Below are 16,584 nucleotides of genomic sequence, written 5' to 3' on the forward strand. Positions count from 1 at the left end.
GGTAGTGCCCCGTTGGGACTGAGCTCAGTGTGCTAAGACTATGCTTATTTTGGCTTAGCAGAGATTCTGTGCGTTTAGCATTGAGAGTCGGACGCAGTTGTCGGACGATTCTACAGATGGTTTCATTAAACCATCTTTCGTTCGCTGTTCTTACGATTTCTTCAAGGATAAGTAGCTTACATTTTTGCAGGTGGATGTTAAACTTGTCATTAAGTGACAAATAGCGTCGAATCATCAAACTCGTGAACTAGAAAGCTGCAGTATACAAACAAAGAGGCAATGGAGCGCATAAAGGTAAAAATACATTTTTTTTTTAATTATTATAATATTTTTTTTAATTTGTTACAACTTTTTTCATTTTATTATTGTATAATTTTTTTTTCGTTTATTATTATTATTATTATTTCATTTTTTGTTTTTTTTTTTTTTTGGTTCATTTTATTATTATTTTTGTTCATTTTACTTTTTTATTTTATCTTCTTTTTCATTTTATTATTATTTTTTATTTATTAATTTTTATTTCTTTTTATTTTATTATTTTATTTGTTTTTCTTTTATTTTATTTTTTTATTTATTATTTGCTTTTTTTTTATTAATTTTTTATATTTTATTTAATTATTTTTCTTTTAGATTTCTTATTTTCTTTTTTTTTTTTTATTTTATTATTATTTTTTATTTAAAATAATATTATTATATAATTAAAAAAAAACTTTTTGTTTTATTAATATATTTTTTCTGTATTTTTTTTATTTTATAATTTTTTTATTGTATTATTTTTTTAGTTTATTATTTTTTGTATTTTTTTATTTTTATTATTTATTTTATTTTTATTTCTTTTTTATTTTTTATTTATTTTTATTTTTGTTTTTTAAATATTATATTATTTTTTAGTTTTTTTTTTATTTGAAGTTTTATTTCATTTTATTTTAATTTTAATTTGAATTTTAATTTTATTTTATCTATTTTTATTTTATTTGTATTTTATTTGTATTTTATTTTTTATTTTTTGTTTTTGTTTGTTTTTTGAATAAAAGTTATTCAAATGCTCTTCACTACTGTTTTTGTCCTGTGGGAATACCTTGGTTTTTTGCAATTATCATGAAAATGAAAAAATGTAAAACCTATTAAATGTAAAGATTTGTAGGATTTTCTCGTCTTTCAATAAAATTTTAGCGTTTAGCTAAAGAATGCCTAGAAGCTCTAAATTATATTAGCACCGTCTTCAAGGTCAGTCTTATATGGAGATAGATATATTGAAGGAAATTGCAAGGCCGACGACCTAGCCAAAAAAGGTAGTTAATCTTCGACTGCTTGAAAACAGGGACAATATTGGAATTTCAAATTGCAAATTAAGGATAAAAAAGAATATTGTTCAGGCGGCCAATAGGTCCCTTGTGGCACCGGTCAGGAGTATTTTCCCATGAATACTGTAGAAGTTGAAGATCCGAGAACGAGGAAAAAACAGTAGAACACTTAATTTGCGATTGTCCAGTCTTATAGCTAGGAGCAGACCAAGATTATTAGCAAAATACTCTTTTGACTCTCTTACTGGAACTATCCCATCATACGCTTCATCAGAGCGTCTAAATGGTTCCGATGATGAATAAACACTGAAGTTCTCGTGATACACAGGGGATACCGTAACGGACTTACATATATTATCTAAGTGAACTGACTATTCTGCCACAAAAACCTCACCTAACTAAACTATAACTTCCTATAATAAATTAATATGAAACAGCTATTATTTCGTCCAACCGAGTTCTTTATAATAACAATAGGAGGGCGAAAAATTACCAAGTTAAAAAAAAGCATTGAAATTTCTAACTTTTTAATCAGGAGCACATGTTCGGAAGTATTTTATAAGGAAGAAGAAATGCTCAACAATTCATCGAAAAAAAAAATTTCAAAAGTCAACTATAATTTGAAGCAACTTGAAACTATACAAATTTACAACAACAAAAACAAATGGTTAACACTTGTTATTCGATGCGCTCCTAATATTTTGAACACAGGTCTATATGTACATTAGGTAAGAATGAATTGCTTTTGAATCGCATTGGGCAGATGTGCAGAAAAGTTGGCTTCCCATTCCAGAGAATCCCACAGACAAAAATTTTTTTTGCATCATCGCATGTCAGGAGCTGCCCCTTTGCTAGCTTTTAATTTTCACTTCCCAAAGTTATGTACGAGCACGCATGCGTGCATACAATTATATTCGCTTTTGGTTATTCATAGAGTTAAGATTGACACCAAAGCGTTTTCATGGCCTTGTAAAGTTTTGTATTTGGTCACATTCAGTGACGAGTTTGCACTGTGGATCATAGGTTGTGTATTATGTTTTAATATTATTACTTTTATTATTATTTCACTTTAGTACAGCAGTTAAAGACAAATTACAAGCTTAAAACTTCAAATATTTTATATATGAAGTTTATTATTAATAGGTTTTTTAATAGTTTGTGATTGTTATTAACTCTTATAAAGGCAGTTTTTCATTGCCAAGCCATTACGAAAGACAAAAAAACTAAATCCAGATACTATCGCTCCACCTTAATGTGCATTTACGCCAGTAATTTAAAATTCAGTTAAGCCCAAAAATCCTCGATGTCCAACACAAACTTTTCTGTGGCAAAGCAACCCACCCACGTGTTATTATCACATTAAAATATCCACACTTTTAGTCGAGATAGTTGGTTCCGCATTAAGCCGTAGGCACATAAATGTTACGCCATTAAGAAGGATACAGAAAAAATGTATAGAAAGAGAAAGCATAAAATGAAACGTGCGAAATATGTGCAAACTCAGGCGAACACTTCGGCAATCATACTGGGCACTAGGTAGTACTGGGTACTACGTTCACTGTGCCGGTCCAAGTTTGATTTAATTTCCATGCCACATAAGCCACCCATTCACTTGCGCTATTTTTACTCTCCAACCGAAGCTGATGAAATGTTTAAAAGAAAAAAAATGTAACAACAAAAATGGAGGAAGGTGGAACATGTAATCAACTTAATGAAAATTCTATTTTTGCTCTATTGCCGGTGGGAATTGCCGTCGTCGGCAAAGAAATGTCTATGTATATTATAAGCAGGGCCCAATAAAATAAAATTAAAACAACTTATTTGAAAATATATATGTATGTACATGTAATAAATATTTTTATACTAGCGTGGAAAAAATACACGCATACATGTGTATATAATGAAAACGCTGAAGGACAAAAGAGCAGCCTCAAAATATTGATTGAAAGTTCTCTGCTGCGTAAAAAAGTAAAACGGAATTAATTGCGATATTTCACAAAAGCTATGTAACAACTTTAAGAAATTCACCGCTGTTCTAGAGTTGACACAGCGTAGGCAACAATAAGGGGCGGTCGATACCCGTTTAACGGCGTAATTTCTCTTTACTAAGGCAAGGCCATCATCATTCATACCCACAACATAAACCTTTCAATTTTATTGCAGCAACAGGGCGTTGTTATTTCTAAAGCAGTTAAATAAACATGTCGAAAGTATGTAAGTATGTACACATATATGTATGTATGTATGTATATATACATATAGCAGTAGGCACTCGAGCATATTAATCACGTATATTGTTATATAGGTACTTGTAAGTACTCATATATTCTTAGCCAAGTGCGTAATTGGTGTAAATTTCCTGCTTACCAAAGTGATGATGAGCTTTCCTTTGAATTAATTGCCATTAATAAACACCTGATTATGAAATAATTGCGAGAAATTGCGGATATTTACCTAGAAATAAAAGAGAAAAGACCAATAATTTAGTAAGAGTGCATAATGAATAGGCGATAGGAAGAAAGGAAGTAATAAAATTATCAAACAAATGACTGTAAATGACAGGGGAACTGCTTACATGTATACGAGGTGTGTTCAAAAAATAAGGTGAATTTTCATTTTTCATAAAAAAAAATTTATTTATTCATTAAAATTCTATTTTATCTCCTTCAAAGTAGTCACCCTCAGATATAATAAGCTTATGGGGTTAGGGGCAATCAGAATTAAAAAAAAAATTGTATTTTTTTGCATTTTCATAAAGCATAATATCTTTAAAATATTGGGTGAAAATTTGAAGCGAATCCGACAAATACTTTTAGAGTTATTCAACAATTAACAAAGGGTGCTCGGATGCCCGATAGCAAAACTTTAAATGCGTTTTTCTCAAAACAATGTTTTTTGAATGCTATGTTTTTATTTTTGTAAAATAAAACAATTGACTAGCAAAAAAAAATTATTGAAAATCATGATTTTTTCGGGCCTCTGACTAACCCTAACACCTTATGCCATCGTTTTTCCCAATCCTCGAAGCAGTTCTGATATGCACTTTTTGGCATGTCCTTGATCTCTTCTGAACAATTCGGTTTTTATCTCCTCAATCGTCGCAAAACGCCGTCCTTTCATGGGTCCCTTCAATCTTGGAAACAGCAAAAAGTCGCAGGGAGCCAAATCTTGTGAATACGTTGGCTATGGCATGATAACGGTGTTGTTTTTAGCCAAATAATTGCTCACAAGCAAAGGTGAGTAAGCAGTTGTTTGACTCAGAGTACTTTCACCGTATGCCACTGTCAACATTTCAAGTGTTTTTGAGCACCGAATTCCATTTTTTACACAAAATTTGATGCAACTTCTTTGATCCATTTTTTTCGATAGCAGAAAATCGCCGAACACGCAAAAAACACTCTTCTTATTTATGCCTCTCACAAACAAACTAAACATCCTGTATTGTTAAAACTGTGAACATGTCTTCGAGACGAGTGACCAACTTTAAAAATATATGTATATGTATATAATCGACAGTCGAATGTACGTAGCCCGTGAAATTTGAAATTTCACCTTATTTTTTGAACACCTCTCTTATACAATAACAAGTCCAAAAAAAAAATTTTTTTTTTTTCAAATAGAAAGAAGCAATACATATTTTGTGACTAATATCTTTTCGATGTTGCAGATTCAGTTTCGGGCGCGATGAAGAATACAACAAAAGTGTGAGAGAATGCACCAGACCGTCAACCGGCGTTCAGCGATTTTGAAGCAATCAGCTGATTTACTCGAGCAACAGGTGATAAGACAGCAGAGGTCGGTAAAAATCGAAATGTGTTAGTACGATAATCTCAACGATTAATCTCACTTTACACACTTTGTTTTCACTTCATTCGACTTAAATCCCCTATGATGTAATAGCCAAAGTTACTATCACAATTATACTTCGGAAGCTTTGCTAAACCTTGTAATTTACCATCTTTGATCTTCGGGAATACATAGTAGTCGCAGGTTTGCCAAAAAACAAACACTAGGGCATTTAGTGAATTATGTGGAAAGCCACATCTCGAATTATCCGACTAACCACAACCGGTTTGACTTGAAATCGCATAACTATTGGTGACCTGTTTAGTGGTGTCGTAGGTAAATTAGAAAAAAAGAGGCTATTGTGTGTGGGCTGCTGAAAAGCACTTGGGAAATTAACTACCATATACATAAACAATTAATAGCTTGGAAATACTGCGATTTGTGAGATTTAAACTAAAAAAACTAATGAAAACGAAGTGCCGCGTGTTAAATTGTGAAAGCACAAATGAATACAAAAAGCCTCCAAATACAGTTTTTTTGCGTCCTTATGCGGAAGATGCCGTGGCAAGAAAGTGTGTGTGTGTGCGTATAATTTCTTGTGTTTGGTTGTTTTCATTGCTTTTGCCTACTCTTCCTCTTCATAAACAAGTAACTCCCCTTCCTTTTGTTTATTCATGGGCTCTGACGACACAGCGAATTCGGAACGCGCAACCTGGTATTCTATTAACTTTGGGATAGACGCATAACACCGAGGCATATTCATGCTAATAACTATAACCATACTCGCTAGCGGAGAAACTTGCTCGATAACCTTGCAAGGGAAGCAAAAGAATGCAGAAACTGTTCACGAAGAACACCATTTTAATCTTAAATAACGTTCGGAGGAATGAATATAACGAAAAATTATACAATACCCTTTTTAGAGCGTTCAGTTAATTTCTCTACAAATGCATATATGGATCATTGTTGTTGTAGCCTTATAATAAAAAAAACATTAAACAGAAAGAGTAAAAAAAAAATGCTTATAATATTGTATTGGAAATGCATGGTGAATCCGGCAATTTGAAAATTAAGAGATATTTTATGATTGAATATTATTTTTTAGGACAAAAACTAAAAATTCATAATGCGACAGCAAAACAAAAATCAATTTGGGAAATAACGGACATGTATGCTGGTGTATTTTTACGTTTAGAAATACCAACGTTAACAATTCAAAAATACCTAAACCATAACTGAACTAAGCGCAGCCACAAGTTAAAAATTCAATTAAATGCAAGGCAATACAACGATGTGTGAATAACAAAATTACGAGTTATGCCTGCAAGGAAGTTGTGAGCGACCACATTCATAAAAATAAAAATAGCGCGCAATGCACCCTGGTAGGAATTGACCAACGTAGTTTGCAAACTTAGTTTCTCGACAAAGGTTACTCATTGCCGACTAATTTGAATTAGACGTTATCAAGTTATGAATTTACATTAAGTAAAGCGATTATGATAGTGAACTGCTACAACAACAATAACAACAACAACATTATGATAAGGGCCACGAAGCAAGCACTCAATATTCGACGCTTGTCTCTGAAGATTAATTATTATTTTTTAGCTATTTTGTAACTTAGTTATTTTGCTATTCGTTCCAGACATTCCTAACTTGAGTACAGCAAAAGCTAACTACTTTAGGGTTTTTAATAAGAGGTGTTATTTTGATATTCAAAGAAAATGCTATTTTTTAATATAAATGATCGGATGTTTATTTCATTATAAAGAGTAAGGTATGCCGTTTATAGTGGAAAATAACATCAGGCAAATGACCACCAGGACCACGCTTACAGGACAATATCCTTCTTATGAAATTTTCCATAACCTGGGCTGTTGGCGCAGATTATATATATATATAATTGGCGCGTGCACCCTTTTTGTGTGTTTGGCCGAAGCTCCTCCTCCTATTTGTGGTGTGCGTCTTGATGTTGTTCCACAAATGGAGGGACCTACAGTTTCAAGCCGATTCCGAACGGCAGATATTTTTATAAGGAGCTTTTTCATGACAGAAATACACTCGGAGGTTTGCCATTACCTGCCGAGGGGCGACCGCTATTAGAAAAAACTTTTCCTGCATTTTGGTCTTTCACCGAGATTCGAACCAACGTTCGCTCTCTGAAATCCGAATGGTAGCCACGCACCAACCCATTCGGCTACGGCGTCCTCTTTCACGTGATCCAAACAAAAAAGTCACAAGGTGTTAAATCACAAGATCTCGGTGACCAATTGTGATCACCTCTTCGTTGCTTGTGTGGCACGTAGCGCCGTCTTGTTGACGTTGTCCAGATTAATACCATCCAATTATGGCCATAAAAAATTGTTAATCATCTCTTGATAGCGCAATCTATTCACCTGTAATACCTGTTATTGGAGAACCCTTTATAAGTAATTTTTTAGTGTTTCTATGAATAACTTTCAAAAAACTTAATTAAAAAAATGTGGAGACTGATCAGCGGGTTTATATAACAAAATTGCGCTTTCCCTTGAGCGACAAAGGCAAATTTATAACTAAAATATTCAGTGACCATTGGTGCAACTCTTGAGTAATGAAAAAATGTCATATGGTCCGATAACGAAAATTCAATTTAGCATTGCGCCGACATACTCCCATATATGCAGGTCACGCATTCGCGATGACTAGAGAATAATTTTCATATTAAATACGCAACCTTCTACTTTTGTCCAATGAAATGCATCTACCTAATAAAGGACTTCATTTTACCTATAGTGGAGGAATAAAAGACGCAGTCTTCCAAAGTCATACCTACTCGTATTCCAGGAAGACAGCACAAAAAGTCATCGGGCCGAGTTGGTTGATAAGTTAAGATAAATATTTATATTTATTACTTTATATTCAAAATAATATCAGAATTGAGACAAAGTGGTGGGGTAATAGTATTGGAATTTGTAGTGGCAGCCAAGCTGCACTAAGAGCCCTTGCTAACCCACGCTACTCTTCGACATTAGTCGATGAGTTCTTCGAAATTAGTCAGTAAGACAAAACTGAACAATGTTGCAAAACACAACAAGGTTTGTCTGGACTTTGTGGTATTACAGGGAACGAGTTGGCATCGATTCCACTATGAATTGACGACTTCATGAGGTGTACCCATAGAAGACGTTGGTCTGAGTTCCTGCAGAGTAGCTTTGTGAAAGAATTACGGCGTTATTCCTAAAACTTAGTACGAAGGACCTGAGAGTACTGACGGGTGTAATCGCAGAGCACAAGAGCATTTTCTCTGTAGCTGTCCGGTGTTTTCTAGAATCAGGCTTCGACTGTTGGAGTGCGATGTATTGAGTATGGATAAAGTTCATAATCTTGTTGTTTTTGTTGTAACAGCATAAACATTCTCCATACATGTTCCTGAAGTGACAGTCCTCGGCCGGATATAAATCCGGTTCGTTCCGGTTATCTAGAACCGACTGTCGTGGGAGCGTTCCCTCTATCTCTTCCTCTTCGGGATCTCTTAAGGTTCATCAATAAATTCAAAAGATTCGCATAAGAGTGACCTCAAACCAAATTTTTTAGTCTCACCATCCATACTGCACCTTCTGTCTCTCTATTCCTTCCACTGTAATCTATCCGAGTATAGTACAATGGACTGACTGAGTGCTTGGACTTGTCCAACCCATTGCGCTTGAAATTCTCCTAATTGAAATCCAATAATAAAACATTTTTGGTATATAATGCAGTGCAGAATTGTCACTCAAAATGGAATTTCGAAAGAAAAAATTACTTCCAAGTATTACAGCTTCTAAGGGTGGTGTTAAATTTTATTAAAAAAGAAAAACCGATTTAAATATAAAAAACGGAGTTAAATGAAAAAAAAAACGATTTAAATATAAAAAAAAAACGAATTAAATATAAAAAAAACCTGAAATCCTATAAACCAAGAAAACTCAATAATATTACAGTACCACGTTAATGCGTTTAATATTAGACTATATACTCCGTGCGATTCGAACCAATTTTCTTACCTTCCGTGAATAAATCATGACGCACAATGTAAACAATAATTCGCGTAGTATTTGATTCGATACTTCGAAAAATGTGCATTTCAAAGCAACAACAAAGTTATCGAGCAAGATTCGCCGCTAGCGAGTTTATTATAACTCGATTTTCGTACTTTCAATGCTATCGACTCTCAACTCTCTACAGTTGAATTTTTCCAAAATAGTCATAAATTAAGAACCAAGGGGTGTCATGCCAACGAATAAATATTATATGTGCATATGGTACTCGTATGCATTAGAAATTATTTTCAATTTAAACTCATTACTCATTATAAATTAATTTAAATTGTTCTCCTTTCTTTGAAGTCTCTCAGCGCTCTTATAAGGAGCGTATTTTTGGTTAATTACTAACTCTATTATAGCATAGACATATCATCCGCGGGCCTGATTCATTCACTATTAATAATGTTAACGTGGATTTCGCCATTGACTTTGTCGATAAAAGCAAACACACTTGAAAAACTGTTGTTGGCCCACGATCAGGGATGGATGAACTGTAGCGTCCGTTATGCATTGGCTGATTGGCTTGCTGGCCAAGCAGGTTGAACGCTAACAAGCGGAAGAGGAAATATGTAGTGTAAATGTGAGTTAGTTTGAGGCGTGAATGGAAAGTCAACAACTATAAGTAGATTACTCGTACTAGTAAACCCAAAGAGAAGAAGATGTTCAAATATCGGGTGTTTTTTTAACTGCATGAGAAAACTATCGATATCGATAACTGTGGTTTGATAGCTAAGAATGGAAAATGATGTTGACATTTATGTTCAGTAAGGTTTGGCTAGTCATCATGAATGGTATAACGACAGAACAATGCTTGTGGAAATTTACAATAAAAAATCTGTTCGCGAAGTTCATAGAGCGAAGTGTTGAAGAAGACGCCGAAGATTAGGCATTTTTGCTGATTAGCCTCATTTAGATTTATTATTCAAATATATTGGGAAAAAGTAGTCAGAAATTGGACTGATCGAATGGACCATGTAACACGTAGCCGCAACGGACATATGCCGGGTCTCATATTCAAAAAATATGTGGCGTGAAACTATCTACCAGATTATAATAAAAGAAATCATTCCAACAATATTTCTGTTTTGTGTTATAATTTTAATTTCTCAAGCTCTTAAAAAATCACTCGATATTTAGTGTTCGGAGCTAGAAATGTGAAAATGTTGATGAGGAATACATAGAACGGTGTCCGTGAACAATTTCTAGTTATGCGCACTACAAAATATTAAAACGGATTCAAATTATGTTACTTGATAAAAGAGGAAAATGGTAAATGGCTAGTGAAAGTCCTAAATGCTGTGAGAATCGATTATATCCGATGAAATGTAACTTTATTAAAAGAATTAGTTTGGTGAAAATATAACAGGAGATACGATGAAAAAGCAAGTTGACTGTTGACTAATTCTAAAGATGTGACCACATTCAGATGTGACTACATTCAGAAGTGCTTTTTCTTACTGAATTAATGTGCACTTCAGCGCCTTTAGAGCGAAAGTGAAAATACGTCTTGCCTGGTTAAAGCGTTGCGAAATAGACATTTAAAAGAAGTCTTATTTTTGAAATTTTTTTTAAGTGAACTTTATATGAATTGTTAAAGGCAATCCGAATGAACTTTCATTGCACATGTTTTAAGAAAACCCTAAAAATTCCTATTTAGAAACGAGTCAGAGGGATGAAATGTACTAAAAAAGAACCTCTCGTTCAGTTGTACTATAAAAATTTGAGGACAAAATTTATATTCGAAATGTTTTTATGAAAAATATTTTTGATAAACTATACCTAATTCTCTTTTTACACGATAGATGAGTTCCTAAAACATTTGTTGTAACATTCGTGTAAAAAAAAAATTAAGTGAAAACAATATTAAAAAATTCTTTTTCACAGTTCACTTAAAAATTTATTTCGCGCTTACACATTTTAATTCATTAAATATATATTATAAAAAATAAATAATTATTAAACGGCGGGAGCAAAATCTACTGAGTCTCAGAGACTTTTCCTGACACTGAGACTAATTTAAACGCTTCGTGCATGCGTCGAAAAATCTTAGTCCATTTACTGTATGAGATTCAAGAGAAATTCATAAAATACTGAAAATCGTGTTAAAACAAAACAATTGATTCAAAAAAATATTTTTTTTCTTTCTAACTCGTATTAAATTCAATTCGTGTAAAAAGAGAATTAGGCGTCGCACTTTGGCCGAAAATGTTGATACTTTAAAGGGTGAGGGGTAGTCAGAGGCCCGCAAAAAATTATGATTTTCAAGAATTTTTTTTGCTAGTCAATTGCTTTATTTTATAAAAATAAAAAAATAGCATTAATACATTATGTTTTGACTTGACTTTAGCAAAATTTCAACAATTTCCAAATTTTAAAAGTTATCGCTGTTTTTCGTGGAACCCATTTCTCCAGAAGTCCCTTGAAATTCACCTAAAATCAATCGAACACAAGAAATTAATTTTATATTATATTAATATAGATAATCTTGTGCCTGATCCAAGCTTTTTTTCAAAATTAACAATATGGCGGCGTCAGGAACTGTTTTTAAGATTTTCGAGAAAAAAACCGACAATTAATTATTTCAAAATTATCGAAATTTTGAAGTGTTTGAGAGAAAGATTATGCGGAAGATTTTTGAACCTTTGCACGTTGGCAACGGCGAGCGGCTACGTTGGCTGGCTCATGTCGTCCGAATGGATACAAACGCTTTGGCTCTGAAAGTAAAGAAGGCCTCCTTTGCGTTGGAAAGATCAGGTGGACAAGGGCTTGTCTTCACTTGATGTGTCCAACTGGCGCCGGTTAGCACTAGAAAAAACGACTGGCGCGCCTTGTTAAATTCAGGCAAACTCACGTAAGCGGTTATCGCGACAATTGAGAAGAAGAAGATCACCCGTTCAAAAAACATAGTTTTGAGAAAAACGCATTTCAAGTTGTGCTACCGATTTATGTAGAGTTATGCGAATTATTTAATTACTTAAACTGAGCCATATATTCCTGGGCCATATAATAGTTCTTCAACCGTCATAGCAGTTCCAAAATATCGACTTGCTGTTGCCTACGTAGCATTTACCTTTTTGAGTGTTATCGTTAGAAGTTGGTGCTTGCAGCTGCTGCTAGCTACTTGCTCTCGAACACTCCGCAGCGCCCGAACGCCCTTTGTTAATTACTGATTGATTCGAAAAGTATTTGCCGAATTCACTTCAAATTTTCACACAATATTTTTAAGACATACTTTAAGAAAATGTAAAACAAAATCCAATTTTTTGAAAATTTTGACTACCCCTAACCCCTTACTTAAGCCACCATACAAAAATGCATACCATCTTCTGGCCTATTATTGTCTTCGCCAAAAAGGATATGTTCCATAATTATTAACGTTTGTTCGTGCCGTTAAACAGTTAAAGTAATTCAGCAAAAATCTGGAACGAGTTAAGTAATTCAGCAAAAAATATGCCACGGGTTGCTCGGACACCCGAAGTCGAAATGGATTATCGTTAAGACAACCAAAAAATGGTCGTTAAAACACGATTTTAAGCGTTTAAATTTATGCGTGAAAATAGCTCAATTTTTCTGGTGCACGTCTAACCGACAGAGAGCATTCCGAAATAGCGATCTAAAAGATAGCTTAATTTTTTTTTTTTGTTTTTTTGTAAAAATCTGTTGAATCAAATTTAAAAAGTAGAAACACTGGATAAAGCAAAACATTACAACCTTAAAGCGTATTCAATTACATAAATATTTTTTGATTTGATTTCCTTGTTCACTCTTCTCTGGAGCATAGGGTCTCGACAAGACTTAATCTTGCGTTGGTTTCGTTAATCTATTTGATTTCTGACAGGGTAGGTGATTAGCCTGCCGCTATCAGTCCTAGGTAGTGGGAATGCCCACCTGTCGTTGCTTAGGAACAACGCCATCTTACTGCTTGGAGCGCCATCTGTGCGTCATATTTTTCTGGCAGAAGGCCGCTAACCTCTCAAGCTAGTGCACTTACGCTAGACTACCGATAATATTTCTAAAAATAAAGATACGGAGATTTTTCCATTTTTAACTATACGAGTACAATAAATTTTTGATACAGACTTACGCTGCCTGTAGGTATGTCAATACATTTCTTTAATTCGTAGACCCACTATTGAAAGCAGTCTTCACCACCACCACCACCACCACCAGTCACATGCCCTGCTCTCTCATCTAACATCTTATTCCCTCTGGAACCAACCTGTCGAAATAGTTGTTCTAACTACCGTTACATGAGTTAGACAATGACGATTGGTGACTACACCGCACTGGCAATAACAACAGCAATATCGTGTCTAAATAACCTGCATAAATAGCGAAGCGGTTAGGGCGAAACTTTTTCCTTTAAGCCCTAATTCTGCCACCGGACACCAACTACGAATACAAGCAAAAAAACGTTTAGTGAACCATTTAAGATCTGCACTGCAGCAGATTGCATGCATTTCAAAATTTCATCACAATAGATTTCATACAAATAGTATTTTGATAGAAAATGTTGAAAACATCAAACAGGTGGCAATTGCGACTAAACAAAAAGAAGAAATGCAGGCAATCATTCGCGGGAGTCCATGTAAACGGGAAATTTTATTCGGAAACACGTTTTCACGATTAGTCGCATTTGTTGAGCACAACGCTGTGGGATATTGTTGTGATTCAGGTATGTGGAATCATGAGAATTAATTTGCATAAAAAAAGAAACTTTAATGGCACAAGGTATACTTATATTGTAAATGCAAATGTATGGGCCCAAAACAAGCTTAAACTGAGTAAATACGGCGTCAAACTGCACAAAACTGGAGTGAAAATTTTAGGCCCATGATGAAGCCACTGCGAATGTACAGCCGCATATAAATGCTGATGCACTCATTAAAAATTTAAATACAGAAAAAGTAGCAATAAAAATAATTTCGTGTGATTGCACTTTGTGTTTATTAAAAAAACAAAAATCATTTTTGATAATTAATATACGAAATTTTTGTTTCTGCCACATTTTTATAATTTTTATTTTTACATATACGTAGGTATGTATTTTAAAAACAAATTTCATTAGCAAACAAAAAATAAATACAAATTCAAAAAACTGCAACAAATCGTCGGTCGTTTTAAAATGGAATGCGGCGCAATGAAATGACGCGGATTCACGGCAAAGTGATTTCGGCTTGTTGCAGTGGGAACAACGAATCCACAACAGTAAACATAGCAACAATAACGCAAAAAAGAAAAACACACATTAGCTATGCGATGCGTTTCACGCCATCGAGCGCATGCAGTACACGCCCACATATACATACTTAAGTACATATATATTAGTGCATATACAGGGTGGGCCATTTCTAATGTTTGAAACAGCTTTAAGTAAGAAACGAATGATTTTTTTCTCAATGTTGTTTTTTTTTTTTTTATTTGATAAGTCTTCCGGTTAATTATGGCTCTCTAGGCCTATCTTTTTCACCAAGCCTTAGCAAGTGGCGAATAAACGAATAAAGCTGCTAAAATAACATCTGTTTGTAAAATAGTGAGTTAAACTGCAATTATCGATCCAGTACCTTATGCTGCAAACAGTCACCGAGGTAAACGCAGTCCCCTGTCAGCTGTTACGATGAAACTAATGAGAGCCACATGTAAATAAAAAATTACTTCCCTTCTGTATTGTAGTATCGTAGATTTTATCACAGGATTTTTGAAAATTCCCGTAGAACCGTGTCAGCTGATTGCTCTCTCACACACAGTGTTGCCAAGCAGTACATTTCGAAATCATTTACAAAATAAACATACAAAAATTATAGTTTTTATTAAAAACACTGTTGAATAATGTTAATTATAGATAAATAAACTATTTGCGTTTGTTGGTTTTTGGCTTTGGTTTATTAAACAATGAAAAATTGTAACTGATAACGCAGATGTGTGAAAAAGTGTGTAAGCAAAAATATCAATGGCAACACAAATACACCCGAACCGACCTATTGTGTAAATATGTAACTAAAAGACCGCAGTTGTTCTCTACGGGATGAGTTTTGCTCAATTTTGTGCTCTCTAGGGGCTGCGGTAAGGGACTACGATACTTCGGTCACTATTTGCACCATTAGCCATAATTGTAACCATAGCAATCAGCTGTTCAAACAAAGGGGCAGCACTGTAATCGATTATAGATAGACGTACCATAACGTCATAGCCATAATCGTAGCCGTATGCATATATCAATATTAAATTATGGTTTTCCCCCGTAACTATAAGCAGCTGTGAAATACTTTACATTTGTTTTCATATTTGCGACAAAAATTTGAAAATTAGTAGTGAACGACGAGAAACTAATTAACTTAGTGGAAAATTACACGTATTTTTAGGACAAAATGCAAATGTTGTAATTAATTCTACTTCAATATCAGTCACGTATGGTTACGTCACGACTTAATCGGCGAATGCTAAAATGTTGTGGCTATGGTTATGGGTACGCCTATGGCGGTATGGCTACGGCACCACCACCCACCACTAATTGCAGCTTTATACCAGTTTTATCAGTTTTACTCGCTAGCGGCAAACTTGCTCGATAACTTTTGGCTATGCGCACTATACGAGCATTAAAACGTATTGTTTTAACCAATAAATATACAGTTTATGCACACATTTCACAAATTGATGTACAAATTGCACAGAAGGCGATTCTCTTCTACCGAACTGAGACCGTAATTTTCTTGCAGTTTCCCCACGTTGATGTTGACCTAACTTTCTGTCTTTAATACCCATATGTTTTAGTTGACACATTAAAAGTAATCAATGGTTCAAGTTTCAAATGTTGGACAGCCCACCCTATACACCTGCATGTGCGTTTGATTATTGCAGCACATCAGTCGTGCAATGGGAGCGAGCCTCACTACCAACCGCCCGCCACCGCATCAACAAGTGCACCAAAACTCAAATACGTTAAAAAACAAAGTAAAACTGTATTATAGAAATTCCACTCCTCTCCGCCTTCAATCAAACGTTACAACCGCTAGTGCAAGTTGGCAATAAAATAACAATAAAAAATATATACCTGCAAGTTTTTTGGTAAATTTTACGTATGCGAATTTCGAAAGCAAAAGGTGGATGGACTTTGCAATTCAAGGCTTGAAAAATGTGGAATAGTTGCATCAAACAACGTATGTGTCTGTATGTGCAGTGAATAACATATATTATATATATATATTATATGACGCATATAGGTATGTATTATATATATATATAATTGGCGCACACACCCTTTTTGGGTGTTTGACCGAGCTCCTTCTCCTATTTGTGGCATGCCTTTTGATGTTGTTCCACAAATGCAGGGACCTACAGTTTTAAGCCGTTTCCGAACGGCAGATATATTTATGAGGAGCTTTTTCATGGCAGAAATACACTCGGAGATTTGCCATTGCCTGCCGAGGGGCGAC

The 16,584-nt window shown here is 34.3% G+C and overlaps 1 protein-coding gene across 1 annotated transcript in view; it reads right to left on the reverse strand.

The window, feature by feature from the left end:
- Positions 1-3,646: 3,646 nt before the first annotated feature.
- Positions 3,647-16,584, reverse strand: part of LOC129242949 (G-box-binding factor-like) — a 114,697-nt gene continuing 101,759 nt past the window's right edge. Inside the window, exon 3 of the mRNA XM_054879915.1 lies at positions 3,647-3,758. Coding sequence (XP_054735890.1) covers positions 3,724-3,758 — 35 coding nt within the window. The 3' untranslated portion in view covers positions 3,647-3,723. The remainder of the gene's footprint in view (positions 3,759-16,584) is intronic.

The sequence above is a fragment of the Anastrepha obliqua genome, chromosome 3, assembly GCF_027943255.1.
Source record: "Anastrepha obliqua isolate idAnaObli1 chromosome 3, idAnaObli1_1.0, whole genome shotgun sequence".
In the NCBI taxonomy this organism is placed as follows: domain Eukaryota; kingdom Metazoa; phylum Arthropoda; class Insecta; order Diptera; family Tephritidae; genus Anastrepha; species Anastrepha obliqua.